The 16667-nt window shown below is 48.7% G+C and overlaps 1 protein-coding gene across 1 annotated transcript in view; it reads left to right on the top strand.

The window, feature by feature from the left end:
* Positions 1-16667, top strand: part of LOC120904470 (metallo-beta-lactamase domain-containing protein 1) — a 92759-nt gene that overhangs the window by 26486 nt on the left and 49606 nt on the right. Inside the window, exons 2-4 of the mRNA XM_040314477.1 lie at positions 3309-3413; positions 5252-5459; positions 13006-13173. Of these exons, the coding sequence (XP_040170411.1) occupies positions 5288-5459; positions 13006-13173 (340 nt within the window). The 5' untranslated portion in view covers positions 3309-3413; positions 5252-5287. The remainder of the gene's footprint in view (positions 1-3308; positions 3414-5251; positions 5460-13005; positions 13174-16667) is intronic.

Below are 16667 nucleotides of genomic sequence, written 5' to 3'. Positions count from 1 at the left end.
AACAGCAGGGCGAAGGTGACCGAGCAGGAGGAGACGAATCGACAGACAAACCTACTGACTGAGTAACATAACCAAAACCAGAAGGGAAACCCTCGCTCCTTGCCACCAGCAAAGCGCCGGAGCAAAGCAGCAAAACCTAAACCACAGAGAAAAATGCCCCGACCTGCGACGGGAGGGACTGAGCGACGACAAAAAAATGCAAAATGAAAGTGATCAACATTTATGTAACAGGTGACACAGCAGGGGAGGGTGCACCATCGGCCCGGTTGTCGTTTTCTTCGTCGCCCCGTTCATTATCACTCTAGCGGCGATGACGTTTTTTTTCGTTGCTTTCTTCTGGAGTTTCGGTCGACTGCAAAGTGTGTGTTTGGATTATCGCAACACCCCCCCCTTTGACAGTGTCTTCCTCCCGCCGATCTCCCGTACTGGTCGGGTCAACTTTCGAAGGAAGAAATTTGGGCGAAATTTTTGGCGCCCGCCAGACGACGCGAACGGCGACAGAGTTTGCAGCCATAGAAGAAGCCCGGGAGAAGAGAGCATGATGTGATGATCGCATCCGATTACGTCCGATTTGTGTGTTGAATGCGTGAGTGCTCTTTTATCGATTGTTACACATCCGATTTCCGGTTACTTAACAAAGTTCATCTTCATCACAAAGTCGTGGAAGCTGCAGGCCCATCGACCAAGTGTCCAGGGGCCTAGGTGACATAGTGGACATTGCAATTCTGGGGATGTTTTATGGGCATTGGATTGATGCCGCCATGTCAAGGAAAGCGATGCGTTTGATCCAACGCTCCAAATGGATTGAGCAATCTCTCCGTGCCCGTTTGTAGTTGGCACCGCATTAGGTTCTGTGTCCACTTCAGCGTACCCATAATCGTGCGGTGAGCGCCGAAGCGTCTCAAGCCACGATCCACGAGGGAACGCAAGGTGCAATGCGTACAGGAAATGCTGTGTGGTAGGTAGGACCCTTCGGATGGGTACGTGACGTGCGCGATTGCGCGATGAAGCCCTGCACCGATGGGCACGTCACGATGCGTTGCAGTGGAGGGGTTTAGAAGAAGCAGCCCCCGTGCCACAGACTGAAGTGAAGTTTACCATTCGGAATCGGACACTTTCGGAGGCATTGATCGATTGCGAAAGCGGACGGTGGGCTTTAGATTGGACGTGAGCGCGCCCACACCCCGTGCACATCACATCCAAGCGTGCCTTCACAGTACGTTAATTCTATGCGGCATTACACAGCTGTTGCACATTGGACCGTCGGTCTCTGTGTGTGGGTACGTGTGGCTTGAAGCGCTATTGCGTACCCCCAACAGGAGGAACCATTGCGTTTCGCAGTGGGTTGAAATGTACGTACGGTAGGGGCTCTCTTGACACATTACCGGCGAACCCGTAGCCTCATAATCGGGCCCCAACGGCTCATCTTCACGCATAATGCGAAAGGCGCAAAAAAGTGCAGTCAAGCGGAGGCACAAGACAAAACTGCGGGCATAATCGTACACTGTGTGGCCATGATCCCAAAAATGCACCTGCAGCAGTAACGACACTGGTTGTCATCGTTGCCATCGTCGTCGTCGTCGTCGTGGTTGTCGTTGTCGCCATTGCAAGCCAACACGACCGGTGACCGATTTGCGAAGCAAAAGCGCGTACGGGTTGCGGCAGTTTGTTGGCCCAGTGACCACAGTAGGTGTAACGGAGCGAAATTATAATTAAAAAAAACTGTTCCATCCTTCCTTCCGTCGCGTACGTTGTGTCGGTTCGTCGCTTGATTCCCCTCCATTGATTGAAGAGGGTTTACGATTAATTGACTGTGTTTATGAGCACTTGCCCGTGCGTGTGCGTGTGTGTGTGCGTTTATTGACGCATCCCTCGCTATTGATATTCAATCGCCGTGTTGAACCCGCTTGGGACAAGGGCACGCTGTAAACGCACTCACCCTTGGCACGGGCAGATTATGTTGTAATGCGAGCGTATGTTTGGTTTTTGTCGTTGAACTTCAAAGCGCCAAATTGAAAAAAAAAATGGGGAAGGCGTTGAAGGACTTTTTCACACGGGGCAGGCGTGTTCACGTGGAGACGTGGGAAACCTTTGCGTGGGGGTAGCGAGGGTTTTGGGAAGATTGACAGTCTCGCATGTAAGTGATTTATTTGTAAGTGGTTTGGGGGGGGGTTGGCATTTTTTTCAGAATGCTTTAGGGATGGCACAGTAAGATAAAATTTATGTCATTGGATACCAAATCGATGGCCTTTTTGCTTAAAAAGTGTTCAAATAATTGAATTAGAAGACTTTAATTAAAGAAAGGGCATTCGATGGCCTTGCAGTGAGCAGATTGAAATATGATATTTCACCATAAAAATTGGCTCGATTATCTCCTGCATGGATTCATTTTAATTAAAAAGTTTGAACAAATCTACAAGCGCCTACCAGAGCGAAGCGTCTCCATCGCTTTGTGGGGTATTAAGCTTGCATGCAAGAAACATCGCCAACATTATGAAAAGTTGTGCGCAAAGGGGTATGTTTCAGGTCGCAGCCCACAGATTTATGGTAAGCTTTGGTGTGCTTTTGTATTCGCTCTTTCACTTATGTTTGCCATCCGGTTATGTTGCCACCGTGACGTCAGAAACGAGTCGATACAAAGAGTCAAACAACAGTGGTGTGGTTGATGTGGACTGCTGTGGCATTTTTGAACTGCATTTATTCGTTGTGGATTATGATTGTGCGTGTGGAGCTGGTTTTGTATTTAAATATTTTAAATGATAATTTAGTGAAATCAAGGCGACTCAAAACGCGTTTGATAAAAGTTGTGTATGAGTGTTTTTGGTATTTTGACATTGTCTTATACAATTTTGCCCAGTACCAACAGTTTGTACAAAAAGAAATACATTTTCCGACAGATTTATCAATTGGGCGAATGAAATGGGATGACTTTTGTTTTGGATGGAAAGCAAAACAACAACTTTACTCGTGAGTTCCAATTTATCATCGCACAGGTTGCAGAGAAAAGGAAAGAGACAAAACGAAGCTTTCAATGCGTTGGAATGTCATCTAAAGCATAGTTTTCGAGTGGACAAAAAAGGCAATAAATTTAAAAGTTTTTATTTTTTAACAATAATATTATCGTTGTCCAAATGTATTGGAACATTGATTAGGACCAAATTTTTATAAAAAATATTAAAATATTTGATTGTAATTAATCATGTTTTTATTAAACAACGAATAAGAACAATCAAACATGTTATGAAGTATTAAGGCACTAAGACATGTTAAATAATTATCTTAATTATCTATTTTTACTTTCTTTGCAGACATATCTGAGATTTTTTTTTAGCGTGCCACAAGCCATAGTGCAGCAGACGGAAAAACATCGTCCACTCACCCTCATCGAAAGCATATACACGGCTCCAACGTAGGTAAGTACACAAACCAGCACCCTCCAGAAAATGCACCGGAAAACGAGAACTCAGTGAGTGCAGGCTGCTGGTGCGCGCTTTACCGGTGAGTGCTACGATGCGGGCGAACGAACGATGATAGGCCGACGATTCGCCGACGACCCGCCGACGACTCCGATGACGATTTTCCACCTCATGCGCGCGGGTGGCGAATGCGAAAAAAGAAAAAAAAAATACACACAAACGCTTTCCGATCGACTGCAGGCTGTGTGTGTGTGTGTGTGTGGCACCAACCCCGGTGGCTCGACCGTTTTTCACCGTTTTCCGTGTTTCCAGTCAAGGTTGATCACTCGGCAGGAGCGAACGGAAGCGAACGACTGGCACAGCCCGGCTGGAACGGCGGACGACCGTTCGGACGACCCGTAGTACGCGTAGCTTTGGACTGTATGGCTCCCCCCTTCCTATCCCCAGTTGAAATCCCTCTGCCACCTCCCCTACTAGCGCTCCTCATCAGTGGCCCCGACGAACAGAGCTTGTTTTTGGCGTGTTTTGGCAAACAACCTAGAATCGGCACCGCAAAGAGTTTCTTCCCAGAGAAAAGAAGAAAAAAAGAAGGAAAAACCAGCCGGGAAAACAGTGCGAAAAGTGCAACCGCGTGCGCGTGTGTTTATGTGCGTGACCGGCCATTAGCAAAAATCGCACCACTCACCACCACCCGCCCCATTCGTTGAACCATCGGGGTCGGGGTGAATATCGTGTACGGATGACCCGCTGCTCGATTTTCCCTTACCCTTCCCCCCTCCGTTGCTCGGTGGCCCGCTATGGTGGCAAAGGTCGGGGTCTTTTTTCCACTTTCGGGGTGTTTCTCTGTGTGTGTTTGTGTGTGTCGCGCGCGTGCAAAATTCACCTCCAATGCGGTACGGAAAATCATCGCGCAAAAACCCCGCACATAGTGGTGTGTGAGAGAGAGTGTGTCTGAGTCTGTGTGGCTAACGCGCGCGCCCGTAGCCATCTGTGTGTTTGTCGGTGGTCTCCCCCCCTCCCCGGCCGTGTGGTGCACTTGTTTTGGTGCGGTGTATTGGAGTGTCTCAGCGTGTGTGTGTTTGTGTTTTGTGTGCGCAAAACAAGAGAGGCAAAGGGCATGAAAGAAAAGCCCACCCGACGGAACGGGAAATGCGTACGAGAGAGAGAGAAAGAAAGGGGGGGAGGCGAAAACGCAAAACAGCTGGAACGGAAATCGCCTCCCCTTGTGCATGCACCACCACCGCGCACGATGGGAGGGGTGGAAAAGTGTGCTCGCTCGTGAAAAGTGTGTGTAAGTGGCAAGCAGAAAAGAAGGAAAGTGTGAGGAAACTTGGGGGCCAATTTCTTAAATCAAAACCCCAAACCTGCCCCCGTCCCTCCCCCATTCCCCCCTCCACGTTGGTTCAACGCTACGCGTACTGCGTCACTCTGCCTGTCGTCCGTTTTTACCGTCGCCGGTCGTCGTCGTCGTTCCATTCGCTCCTGCCGCGGTGGTCATCTTCCTTGTAGGGTGGTTGGCTGAAATTAAATGCCCCCCCCCCCACCGCCGATCTTGTGCGAATTAAAAATAATCAGCACACACACACTCGCGCGTGTGTGAACAATTTCCCAACTCCCGCTTGTCAGGCGTGGAGTGGAAAATTAAACTGCAGCAAAAGAGAGATAGTGAGAAGGATTCGTTCGTTCGGTTTGTGTTGCGTTCGGTTTTGAAAAAAAAAAAAAACAAGTTTCGTTAGTTCGTTCGTTCTCTACGTGGTGCATCACCCTCGCAATTGGAGTGGCAAAAAAAAAAACAGACCAAAGTAATCAATTTCATTCCCTCCGCTTCACAAAAGCGACCAGCAGTAGCAGCAGCAGCGACAAACACCACCATGAATCAAATCATCGTGCTGAGCGAGGGCTACTCGAAGTACGAGCAGAACGAACCGCCGTCGGCCGACGCCCCGATGCTGGCCAACTGCACCTGCACCCTGATCAAAGGCCCCGATTGCAACGTCATCGTCGACACGATGACACCTTGGGATGGCGATCTGCTTTTACAGCGTAAGTATGTGGGCCTCTTACGCTCGGGATGGTTTGTCTTAACACAGTAGACACACTCGCTAAACACTTCTTTACTGCCCTCTTGGCGGAGCATCTTCGAAGCAGCCGGAAATTAAGAGTTTAGGCACGGACATTTGTACCACCCATTTGTGAGTGTGTCTTTTTTGTCTGTATTTCTTCGCTTTATTCGTTTCCAAAAGCACACGGCAGCACATCCACATCATCCACACATGGGCTAAGCAGCAGGAAAAAAGCTCATTACCTAAAGGCTTCTTCGGATGTAAAGGTCCGCGGGGGAAAGAGTGTTGCGAAAGGATGGCTCTGAAATCGAATTGCCATTTTCGATGGGGGGTTTTTGTATGTGTGTGTTATTGGAGAAGGATATTCGCTCTGTCGAGGCATCCTTTCGCTTTTTTTTTGGCAAAATGATGGTGTACAGAAAGTCACGAGAAGGCACGAATCCAACAGGGTCAAGTGCATGGAAAGGAGAGGCAGCATTTTCACTTTCCACTGGACCGGTTCCAAGCCAGCCAGCCATGAGGGGAAGATCGGTAAGAGGGCTTCTAACGTATGGTTGGGAAGATATAACCACTTTCCTTAATCTCTTCGTTTTTTCTGTTCGCACACTAGCTTTAGAAGGGGCGTGCTCGACCAAAAGCATGCTCTAAACATGCTCTTGTATGACCTCTTGCTGATACAAAAATGGCTCAATATCCTTTCGGTCCTTCCAGTGCTGTTTGGTTTCCCGTCCAACTCCCTTGTACTTCAATGCGCATTTACTACGTCCATTGACTCGTGCTTTCGGTATGTTGTGTCGCACAGAAGACGTTCTTTTTCTTGTCCGTCTGCCTGCCACTGTCGAATCCTTTCGCCATTACGATGGTAATGATGGCGACGCTGTTTGTTGTACGAAGCGACGCATTCAAGCACGCGTGACACACACGCACAAACACACGCACAAAGCCACGGAGCAGAATAAACGATTGACTGTGGGTGTAAGAAGGTTTGGAAAGCAGCTCCAAGCAGCAGGAGCAAGTTTTCCATGTTCGACGTGATGTTCCCGCGGGAGCGATGGAGCGGGGCGGGCCCGGGAGGACCCGAAGACAACTGTTTGAAATAGTTTCTCCGTCCCTCCGGCTTCACAAATCACAAAACGGTTCCGAATGGCGGGTGAAAACTTCTAAAAAGAGGTGATACTACCCTTCCCCTTCTTCTTGGGAGTGAGAATTGGCAAAGTGTGGTGGTGTGGTGATTTTCGCACACAGGTTCGTTTGCTGCTTCCCGCAAACCAATCAATTCTTGTCACTCACAAGGCAAGCACCGGGAATGGAAAGGGAAAGCGAAGGGGTTGGACCTTTGTGTGTGTGTGTGTGTGAACCGTCTAAAGGAAGCCTTTTGTTAGTGGGGAAAACACTATCGTAAGTAGTTAGAGCGCGCCACCGTGGCTGTAAGACACAGTCGCCGACGGGAGTGGCAGCAAATGGTGGGAATGCCGTGCCGTGCCCGTGTACCGCCTGGAATAAAACATTCAAACGAGGGTTGGAAAACACAAACCCTTGCTACTCTAAGGGGTGCTGTGGTGTGTGTGTTGCGAGCTTGCGAACATTTCCGGAACGAGGTGAAACATCGGAAAAGCACGCAATGACGAGCAAGAAGTTCTGCAGCGTTCTGTAGCGTTCGTCCAACAAACAGCCAACAACAAACGCAAACGGAAAACATTCAGCAGCAGCAGCACCGGTCGCTGATACGGTACAGTTTTAGAAAACTCCTTCCACCCCCTTTCTTTGCTCCTTCGGACTCCAAACAAAACGGACCCGGCAGCACCGGGAGTCAGCTTGCCAGCGGTGAACTTTTGATTAAGCTTTTGTCGTTTTGCGCGTTTGGGGTGCGTTGTGTTGTGTTCTCCAGGCTCGCTTCGTTTCTTAACATACCGCAACGAACAAACGGCCACACGCGCACACAAACACACCCTTGGCGCGGGGTTCACGGGCCTTGGCCACCCGATGACGGTGGTCATTTGAATGGTTTGCCGTGGTTTCGTTCGTGCCGGGCAGAACGCGAACTGCTGTTTGCTCGTGAGGATGGGTGCAGCACGGTTTGGGTTGGTTTGGTTTCCCCCCCCCCCCATTTTCTTCCATTTGTCTGGCCGGAAAGGTGGGTAGGGGTGCTTTGGAAAGGAAAGTTTTGCAAATGGTTTCTTTTCCAATCGATGTGCCGTCGTGGGATGAGTTGCGGGATGAGAAAGGCGGGCGAAATATTATTGCCAAACGGGCGATTGAATGTTGGATTTAGAATTGTTCGCCACTGCTTGGACGGGTGGAATAGAGACGGGGGGCGCATTGGGGTTGCGAGAAAGTTCCCGAACTTTGACCGCAATGAACTTTTGGTGTTCAAACAGCCAATAAAGCCAGTTCAAGAGGCAATACATCGAAAAGTCATATTTTTTTAAGTGCGCTATTTACGCATTGAATCTCGGAATGAGATCATAGTGCCGTGGCAAACTGCTTGATGCATCACAACGAACGACACACGTTCAAATCTTATCTTGACCGTTCTTTTCACGTTTTTCGTATCCAGTTTTACTGTAAAATTAAGGTTTCGGCAGTTGTTTAAGGGACTTACTAGATGATATCAAACCGTTATTGTTAGTGCTGACCGATGTTAAAGGATTTCTTCTTATCTGCGATTAGATTTTCAAGATTGCATACCTTCAGGCGCATTCACATGGCACAGAGCTCATGACACATTTTGCACAAATACAACTTGAAAATGACTTTATAGAGATATTTTGACTGTGTTTAATTTGGGTTTAATCAGTTTTTTAAACCTTCCTCACTCTTTTGTCCACCCAATAACTATGAAATACCATCGATTGGTTCGCAGTCCAGTCCAGTTGAACGATATCTCAAAAACAATTCCGTTTGGTTCATTTATTTTGTGTTCACAGATCTCGCTTTTTCCTTTTTTGTTCACTCTCCCCTTCACAAACTGTTCGTCGACCGACGACGATTTAGCTGAAAAAAATCTCAAACAGTAGTTTAGTAAAAAAGTGACTCTACAGTGCAATACAAAAAAAAAACAAAAAGAGAAGAATTGGGGAAGGTGAAACTAATTTAGAAAGTTTTTTCATTTCCATTTCCCCCCCAGAACGGGCAAACCGGAAGCTGCTGTGTGCGCTCTTCTAGCGGTGCGCGAGTTCACAATTGATTGCGATATTTTCACGGCACACAACACGGTGTGGTGTATGTGTGTGTGTGTGTGTGTATGTGCAAGCACACCGGAAGCATGATTTGCTCCGCAGCGAAATAAATTGATCTTGCCGGATTGATTTTGTCGAATTGTTTGCGTTTGACTTTGCAATTTTTGTGCCAGACGCGCAACGGTGGGGGTGGGAGGCACACAACAAAAAAAATTGGAAATAATTGCACATGAAAAAGGAGCTGAAAGAGCTGATTGATGAATTTCATTAATGAATGTGTGAGGGAAAGAGCGAGGGAAGAAGTGCATGCAGCACGGAAATGAAGAGACGACAATGCGCGCTCATAGAAACAAAGCGAGAAAAGAGGAACTTGTACATTGAACATGAAACATTAATCATTCACGACAAAAACCTGAACCCCCCCCCCCCCCCGCGGGGAAGGAAGGTTATGTAAATAAGCGCTAAAAGTTGGTTTGGACTTTTGGAACAGCCAAACAGCGCCGCATACCGAAATGAGGAAGTTGTGCCAAACAGCAGTGGGGAACAGTTTGTACCGGCATCGAGAATGGAATCGATATAAAGTTAAGCCAAACTGTGTGTGTGTGTGTGTGCTTGTGCGGTGGGAATGTGGAAGCAAATTATTTCGGCATTCTCGGCGCACAGTTCGCGAGCCATGCCATCGATTGTCAATTCTGAGTTGGAGTCTAATAACTCTGTCGCGCTCTCTCTCTCTCGCTTGCGTTCTGTGCATAACTCTCTGTCCCTATCCCTCGCAAACTTCATAATGATGCCAATCAAGCCAAAACGAGGATTAACCTTCCCCAACCCCACCCCTACCGGTCGATTTTGCACATCGAAATCGGATTCGCGCGAGTATCCGGTGGAAAACTTTTCTTCCTCCTTTTATCGTTCGCTCCCCGGGCCCCGGCCGGAGAAACGGAGAATCGTTACCACAATTAACCGGCTGGAACGACTTGCTGGGGTCAGTTCATTTTTCGGGGCACTTGATCGGAGGGAAGGCAGAAGAGTGTAACCTTCCGCCGGTACTTCCGCTTCCGGAACCGGCGCAAGAGTGCGCACTGCTGCCTGCAGACGGACTTTAGTTTGGTAGTTTTCATAAAGTGGTTTTAGCAAACGGTTGCTCGGGGAAAGTTTTGCTCCCACCGTCTCTCACCACGCTCTGGCGTGTGTGTGTGTGTGTGTGCTATTCGCCATTCGGCAGTGCGAAAGTTCATGCACCAGGGCCAGGCGATTCTAATCTGTTGTACTAACTGTGCTTGGTGTGGTTGTAGGCCGTTCTAGATAGCACGATACAGCGAATCTGCACCATTTGGATGCTGTTGGATGCTTGTGTCTGCTCTCCTTTTTTTGCTTTTCTAAATAATTTTCCACTTGTATTTTCGGTGTGGTCCCCCCGGGTGTGTACGCCGCCATGAAGTGCCCCGTGTAGTCAGTGTAATGGGGATGCATGGATGCCGATTTGAATAATCTACTCGGCCGTAGCAACCGGGCGAAGAGCGCTGGGGCGCTGCTTTGCGAAAATGAGCACCGAGCATTCGGTTTTTGCGGTAAAGTATGAAATTTTGATGAATATTCATCGTCAGTGCTCAGTGGCCGTTGTTGCAGCGTGTGGGCAACGATGAGAATTGACTGCTTCATAAGACGGTACGAACGGGGACCGAGGCAAAAACACGCATTAAAGTGAAACAAGGCGTATGAATATTGTTGTGCAATACTTTTTGCTTATCCGTTAAAGCGGCGGTACCAACAGGCAAGAAACACCGATGCTTCCCTCCCATGCTATATCTTTATTTATGGTTTCGAAAGATGTTCGAAACATTCGACGGTATCCTGCCCACGGGGCGAGTTTGTAATCTCTTCGGCGGCCGTCCTCCCCGTCAGGCAAAACAGAACTTGAACGCTTGCTCGAGTTGAAAAGTTGTGTAGCGAAAGGTATGCAAATGCTGCCATCCCCCACCTCGGTAGCTGAAGAAGCACCTTCTTGAGCACGTCAGTTACAACCAATAAAAGCAGCTGCCAGCAGGTCCAGGTTCAGGCCTCTCCACCACTGCCGCTGGTTGAGGTTGCCTCTTTGATCGATAATTTTAATTTGATGTTTTTATGTTGCAGATTGTACCGAACGCCGGGCTCGGAAGAACATGATCCTAGCATCTAAGAACACTCCACTTCGCTTCGACACTAACTTACCTGTTTCTCGAGACATCGTCTAATCCCTTTTGATGTCCGATTATCAGGATTTGTGAAGCTTACGTTTTTCATTTCTATATCTTCATTCAATTTTCGCATCCCGGGCTACATTTTGTTACCTGGTTGTGTGTCCCCAGGTCTAGAGCCCCAGCGGTAAGCTCACTCCGGATCCGGATCCGGCTTTGGGAGAAGCTTTGCTAGGAGTTTCGAAGAGCCGGGGGGTCGATCTGCCACTGCTGTGGCTAGTTTATTGGCCTGTTGGAGAAAAGGCAGTTGTGTAGAATGTGGAGTATGAAGAAGAGAGAGAGAGAGAGAAGGGGGATGGCAAAAACCTCGTGACCGATTCCAGTGCAGTGCACACGGCTGCAAAACCACAACATCGGGGGTCATCGGGATTGAAATGCGGCGCCTCCTGTGTGCCACGAAGCACTCACGAAGAACCGGCTGGGTGGGTGCCGTCGTTCGTGTTCGTCGTCGTCGCCATTCCCATTGTCGCTTGTGCCGGTGGTGTGTATTACTGTGTGCGGTAAACCCGGAAGCTGTGTCGGGGGGACCCGTCCTGTGTGTATGGGTGAGTGAACAACACAAGCACACACACTGAGGTGGGTCGATGTTTTAGGCCTTTCTGAAGCGATGGCAACACCGCTGGCCGTGTGAGTGGCAGGTCCTTTTTGTCCGTGTTGGTGTGTGTGTGGAACGGGAACTGTGGAAACTGCAGCCACCGCAGCAGTGTACCCCGTGTGTGTACTAAAGGCGCAGGGCTTTACCCTAACTAAGTGGTGAATCAGGAGATGAATGTAGTTATTGATTATCATAAGCCAAGGAACGAAACCGTATGGAAGGAACCAAGAGTGAGGTAGAGAAGAGTGTAAGGGGCAGAAGGATTGTGTACGGTGTTATTTCGCACACATACACGCTGAAACGGAAAGGTCCGTAAAACCCGAGGACCGTAATCTGCGAAGCCCGGACGGATACGTGACCACCGAAGACATTCGCAGCATTGGAAAATGCCGCGCTGTGGTAGCTTTGCTTCCCTTTTTATCCAACTCTCACTGGTTTTCCTGGTGTGGCATTTTGTGGGGATGGGGAGAAGGTAATAAAAAACTGGGGGAGCGAGAGACAGAGAGAGAGAGATAGAGAGCGAGAGAGAAGGTTGGAGGCAACGTGTGCACGATACGGCAATTGTGCGATTTATGCGCTTTTGTTGTTTGTTCTTCTTCGCCCGACACCTAAACTTCGTGTGTTGGCCTGCAGGGGATGTGCTGCTGCTGGATCAAAGGAGGGTAAGGGGATCGTTGCTGGTAGGAGCAAACACGTGGGTTCATAATCGAACGATTCGCTTTGCTCTCGGTACTGGGTAGGTACTACTGGGTCGGGAAGGTGATAAAACCCCATCCTTTCGGCAAACGCATAAAGGCCTGGAAGAGCCTGTGGTGCTCCAGAGAGACAGAGAGAGAGAGAGCGCTCCGGAAGGCGTTGTCGGTTGGTTGGTGTTGCCTCGGAACGGGAAAATCAATAGCGAACGGGTCTCGAATGAAGATTTGTTATGCTGGAGGTGATGGCATGTTTTTCAGGAGGAACCGGAGATCGTGGTTTCTTTTTGCATTTTTGGTTTTGCAGGAAGATTGCAGGAAACCTACTTCCTGGTGTACACACGTCAACCACCCACCCACCCAAGCCGAAGTGTGGTCTCTGTATCACATGTCACATGTGTCGCCTGATGATGCATCATCAAACGAAGCGCCCGGACAGAGAGCAATTATGCTGATCCGGAAAGGCGAGAAGCAAAAGATTCAGAAGCTGTCTTTGAGGTCTTTTTGTTGTTGGGCTGCTGCGTGTCTTCTTGAGTGACGATGCACAAAAAGGGGTTTCGTGTGTACACAAAGTACATCTCCTTGCGCTGCTCCATCTGTCACTGTGCTCGGTGTCCAATTTCGTCACGCCAACCCGTCTCTCGTGTGTGTGTGTGTGTGTGTGTGTGTGTGTGTGTGTACTTCCAAAACAAGAAAAAAAACTGTCTCGAACTTATGGAGCTGATGTGTTTTCATGCACTGGTTTTTCTCTCTTTCTTCTCTTCTCTTTATCTTTTCCTTCATCCGATGATAAATGCGTTCGTGGACGGGGCAACACAACACACAGGACTGCAGGAGCATCAGCTGCATCCGGACGACATCGACTACGTCGTGAGCACACATGGACATTCCGACCATCTGGGGAATAATAACCTCTTCCTGCGGGCGAAGCGGCACATCGTTGGCACTAATATTTCCCACCGGAATCGTTACTACGTCCATGATTTCGACGCCGGTAAGTAGCTGGGCTGGTGCGCCTGCATGCGCCTATCTCTAGACGTCTTGCCGGGGTGCTGGGTGGGCTGCTACGGCGGGTATCGTTTGCTTGCCTGAGCACGAACAGCTAGCGAGACGACACTTCAGTGTTGGCGACGGACCGAGTTTTTGTCCGCCAACAACAAAAACAGCAACAACAACCCGAAGGATCAGCCCCGGATGGACTTGATTGTTTGACATTAAGACAAACGAACAAAGCTTGTCGCACGATGAGCTGGAGTGGATGGAGGAGACGCTGGGGGAAACGATACGAAATCATGTTCATTTCAAAGCGTTCCAATTCCGTCCCAGCTTTTCTAGGGCGCGGGGGTGCTTTTTTTCGCTTGCGCTTTCTTGGGAAGCGGATAGAATCGCACTTTGGCAGAGGATGAGGCAGAGACCGGAGTGTTGGTGGTGTCGTTGGTCCGAAATTGATACCGTTTTAGCCAAATCTTTGCGCACCGTGTCCCGCCTCTGGGAGGGATAAACCGGTCGTTGCCGGGTAGAGCGCAAGATGAAGATGATAATGATGATCTTGGGTGTTTCGTTCTCGTTTCGCGTGCGCCATAAACTTATTTACCGAAATAAATAAACAGAAAATTGACACGTCAGCAGCAGCAGCAGCAGTCGAAGCAGCATTGGGCGCTCTGGCGCGGGATGTCGTGGGATTTTGGGGGGCCACTAACGAATGCGAAAAATCAAGTCGAAATTAGATATTGCCTCTTGGCTGCCTCACGGACTTTGTATGTGCCGTTCCGGTCGCGATTTGGAGCCTTGGTAGAGGAGAGATAGAGAGAGAGAGCGCTAGAGCTTCGTACCGTGATTCTTTTAGCGCGCTGGCTCATAGGAACATGTATCATTCTTCGACCACCCGCCCTCCGGTTGGCCTTATTTCCAGATCGTCTCTGGGGATGGGTGAAAGACCACGAAAACCTTCCTGGAACAGGACGACAGCGACGTCTTGGAGCTGGAATTTTATTTTCTTCGCCTCATTTCCCGGTGACATTCTTGAGCGGCTGCCAGGGTTTTTGGGTGGGGCGTTTTTTTTCTTTCTTTCGGGACCAGTGCTATTTTTTCCACCACTTATTCCACCGCCCTCGGAATTTGTTCGAACGTGCCAATTCCAGGCCCCCGGTGTGCCTATTTCATGGTCGACGTTCGAACACCGTCGTTACCGTCGATCTCCGTGCGGGCGTTCGGCGTGTGCATTGGAGCCTGTGACCTGAGCGCTTACTTTTCCGGCTGGTTGAAGCTATCAACCGCGCAAAGATGTATGGGCAGATGTGTTTGAGTGTGTGTGTCCATTGGAGGGGGGTGGGGGGGGGAGGCTTTTGGGAAGGAGCCCCGGCATTGGTGGACTGGGCTGATTGGACTGCAACAAAAAATACCTTTCCTTCGGGGTTGGATTCCGAATCATTTTCCCATTTCTGATATAATGTGCCTTTTCTCCTTTCGAGGAGACTTTGCTGGCATTTTGCTGGAATAAAGCTCTGGACACATACATCACTAACAGCGCTACTTGTTACGCTATTACATGGTCTTTACAGGCTGGCAAGAAAGAATTGAATGCTCTCTATGGCAGTAACAATACGCCAAGATTTCCAAAGACTTTCAAAGACACCCCCGGAAGACAACAGCACACCCGAACAGCGCAGAAAATCGGTGTCAAAAAATCGATAATTTTAATTTTGCCCATAATTTCCACCACTATACCTCAATTTTGCCTCATTTAACATCCGCGCGTTCGTTACCGCACGAATCGAGCGAGCGGCGCCCGTGCGCGTCTCGTGACTGCGTCAGATAGTGCGGCTGTACACTGCGGAAAATGATACGAGAAGCCAGGGGGGAGGGGGGTACAGGGTGTATTTTGGATACGGTACGGTAGGGACATGGTGTCTCATAAAACGGCCCAGGTACTCGCCCTCAAGCCTCTCCTGAAAGCTTACCGAAGTGAAAATTAATGGTACAATTCCGCCTATACTCGGTGCTTTTGGTGCCCGACTACCATTTTGTTTGCTTTATGGGCGGCCGGGAAGGGGGGGGGGGCGTTCAATGCGCTGAAGACTTTTCAATTACGGTCGTGTGCGAGACTGGAGGCGGAAGTTTCGCTTCGTTTTTTGTTTAAAATCCTTTGTGCTTGGAGAGGGAGGTTTGAGTATATTAGGGAGTCTTTTGTGATTAGAAATGTTTCGACAGGGGGGTAGGAGAGGTTTGGTGATGTGATTTTATTTTTGCAGCATCACTACCACCATCATCAGCCTCCGAAGGTGTAACTGGCTGGCTAAGGAAGTTCGGAAGACGGGTGACTGACGGTGGTATATCTTTAGCAACGTTGGTAGTGTGCAAATCTTTGCCGTGTTTGTTTTTCGGCGCCCTCGGTATCAAAACGTTGGCGCGTATCGCATAACCCAACCTGCTCGACGAACACAACTCGCCGTGGGGAATGTGGCTGGGGTGTCGTTTCCCGGTTTGCTTCGCTTCACGCGCTCGCCCGGTGCGCTGCGAGAAACAATGCCGGCGCAGCAGCAGCGCTATGGTAGTGATTTTTTACTGTGTGCTTTGGCGCATGCTGTCGTTTCGGGGGAAGGATTTAGATAAAATTTTATGAAAACAGTTTCGGTTCCGGGGATGGTGTGCTTTGCGCACTCCCCACCCAGCGCGCCTGTTACGCGAGTGCTGCGCGACAGTTGGAGAGTCATTTCGATCGCTAACAGTTTCGCAGTTTCGCTGATAGTACAAAAAAGATTGAGTAGAACAAAAAAAAACATTCAGAGCAAAACAACAATACTTCCAATACCATCCGGTGAGGTTTTGCGCTGAGTTCGCGAACATATGTTATCGAGTTTTTTTTTGTAAGAAAGAACGTTCCCCACCCACTTGCTTTTATCGTAACATACACCTACACTGAATCAGAGTGTGCGAACGTGTCAAACAAGCTTGATTAGGGAAGCGCAAGGGGAAGAGTGGTATGGTGCATTGTTGTGAAGGATATAAGGGATTGGCTTTTCGCTTTTGTTTCTTGTGTGGGATAATAAACAGCACGACAGCACAACGCGACCGATGGTTATGTATGGGGTGCGATATTGGGTATTTTTGACGGAAAATTGACCACTTAAAAATGATTGCACGACGACGCGTTGCTCTGGATGTGGTTTGCTGCACAAGCGTTTACAACCGTTTACAACTTTTGGAAAGGAAATGAGTGTTGTTGGGTAACATGAGAGTTTTAGCACCATATATCAGAATATTATTCGTTTTAGACGTTTTTGTAAGCTAATTTCAGAGTTTTGATTGTTTGATACTCATTTTTGTTGTCATGGGAAAATGTGGTGATATAATTTATATTGAAAATGTCAATTTTTTTTTTGTTAAATACCTCAAAACGACCTATTATTGGTACATTATGGCATCAATTCTTCGGTACTGGATAAGTTATGCAATCAAGGCAAGACAATAGACGTCGTGGAGATTATT

The sequence above is a fragment of the Anopheles arabiensis genome, chromosome 3 (genome assembly GCF_016920715.1).
Source record: "Anopheles arabiensis isolate DONGOLA chromosome 3, AaraD3, whole genome shotgun sequence".
Lineage (NCBI taxonomy): Eukaryota > Metazoa > Arthropoda > Insecta > Diptera > Culicidae > Anopheles > Anopheles arabiensis.
The sequence above is the reverse complement of the archived record's forward strand: the minus strand, read 5'-3'. Positions and strand labels throughout refer to the sequence as shown.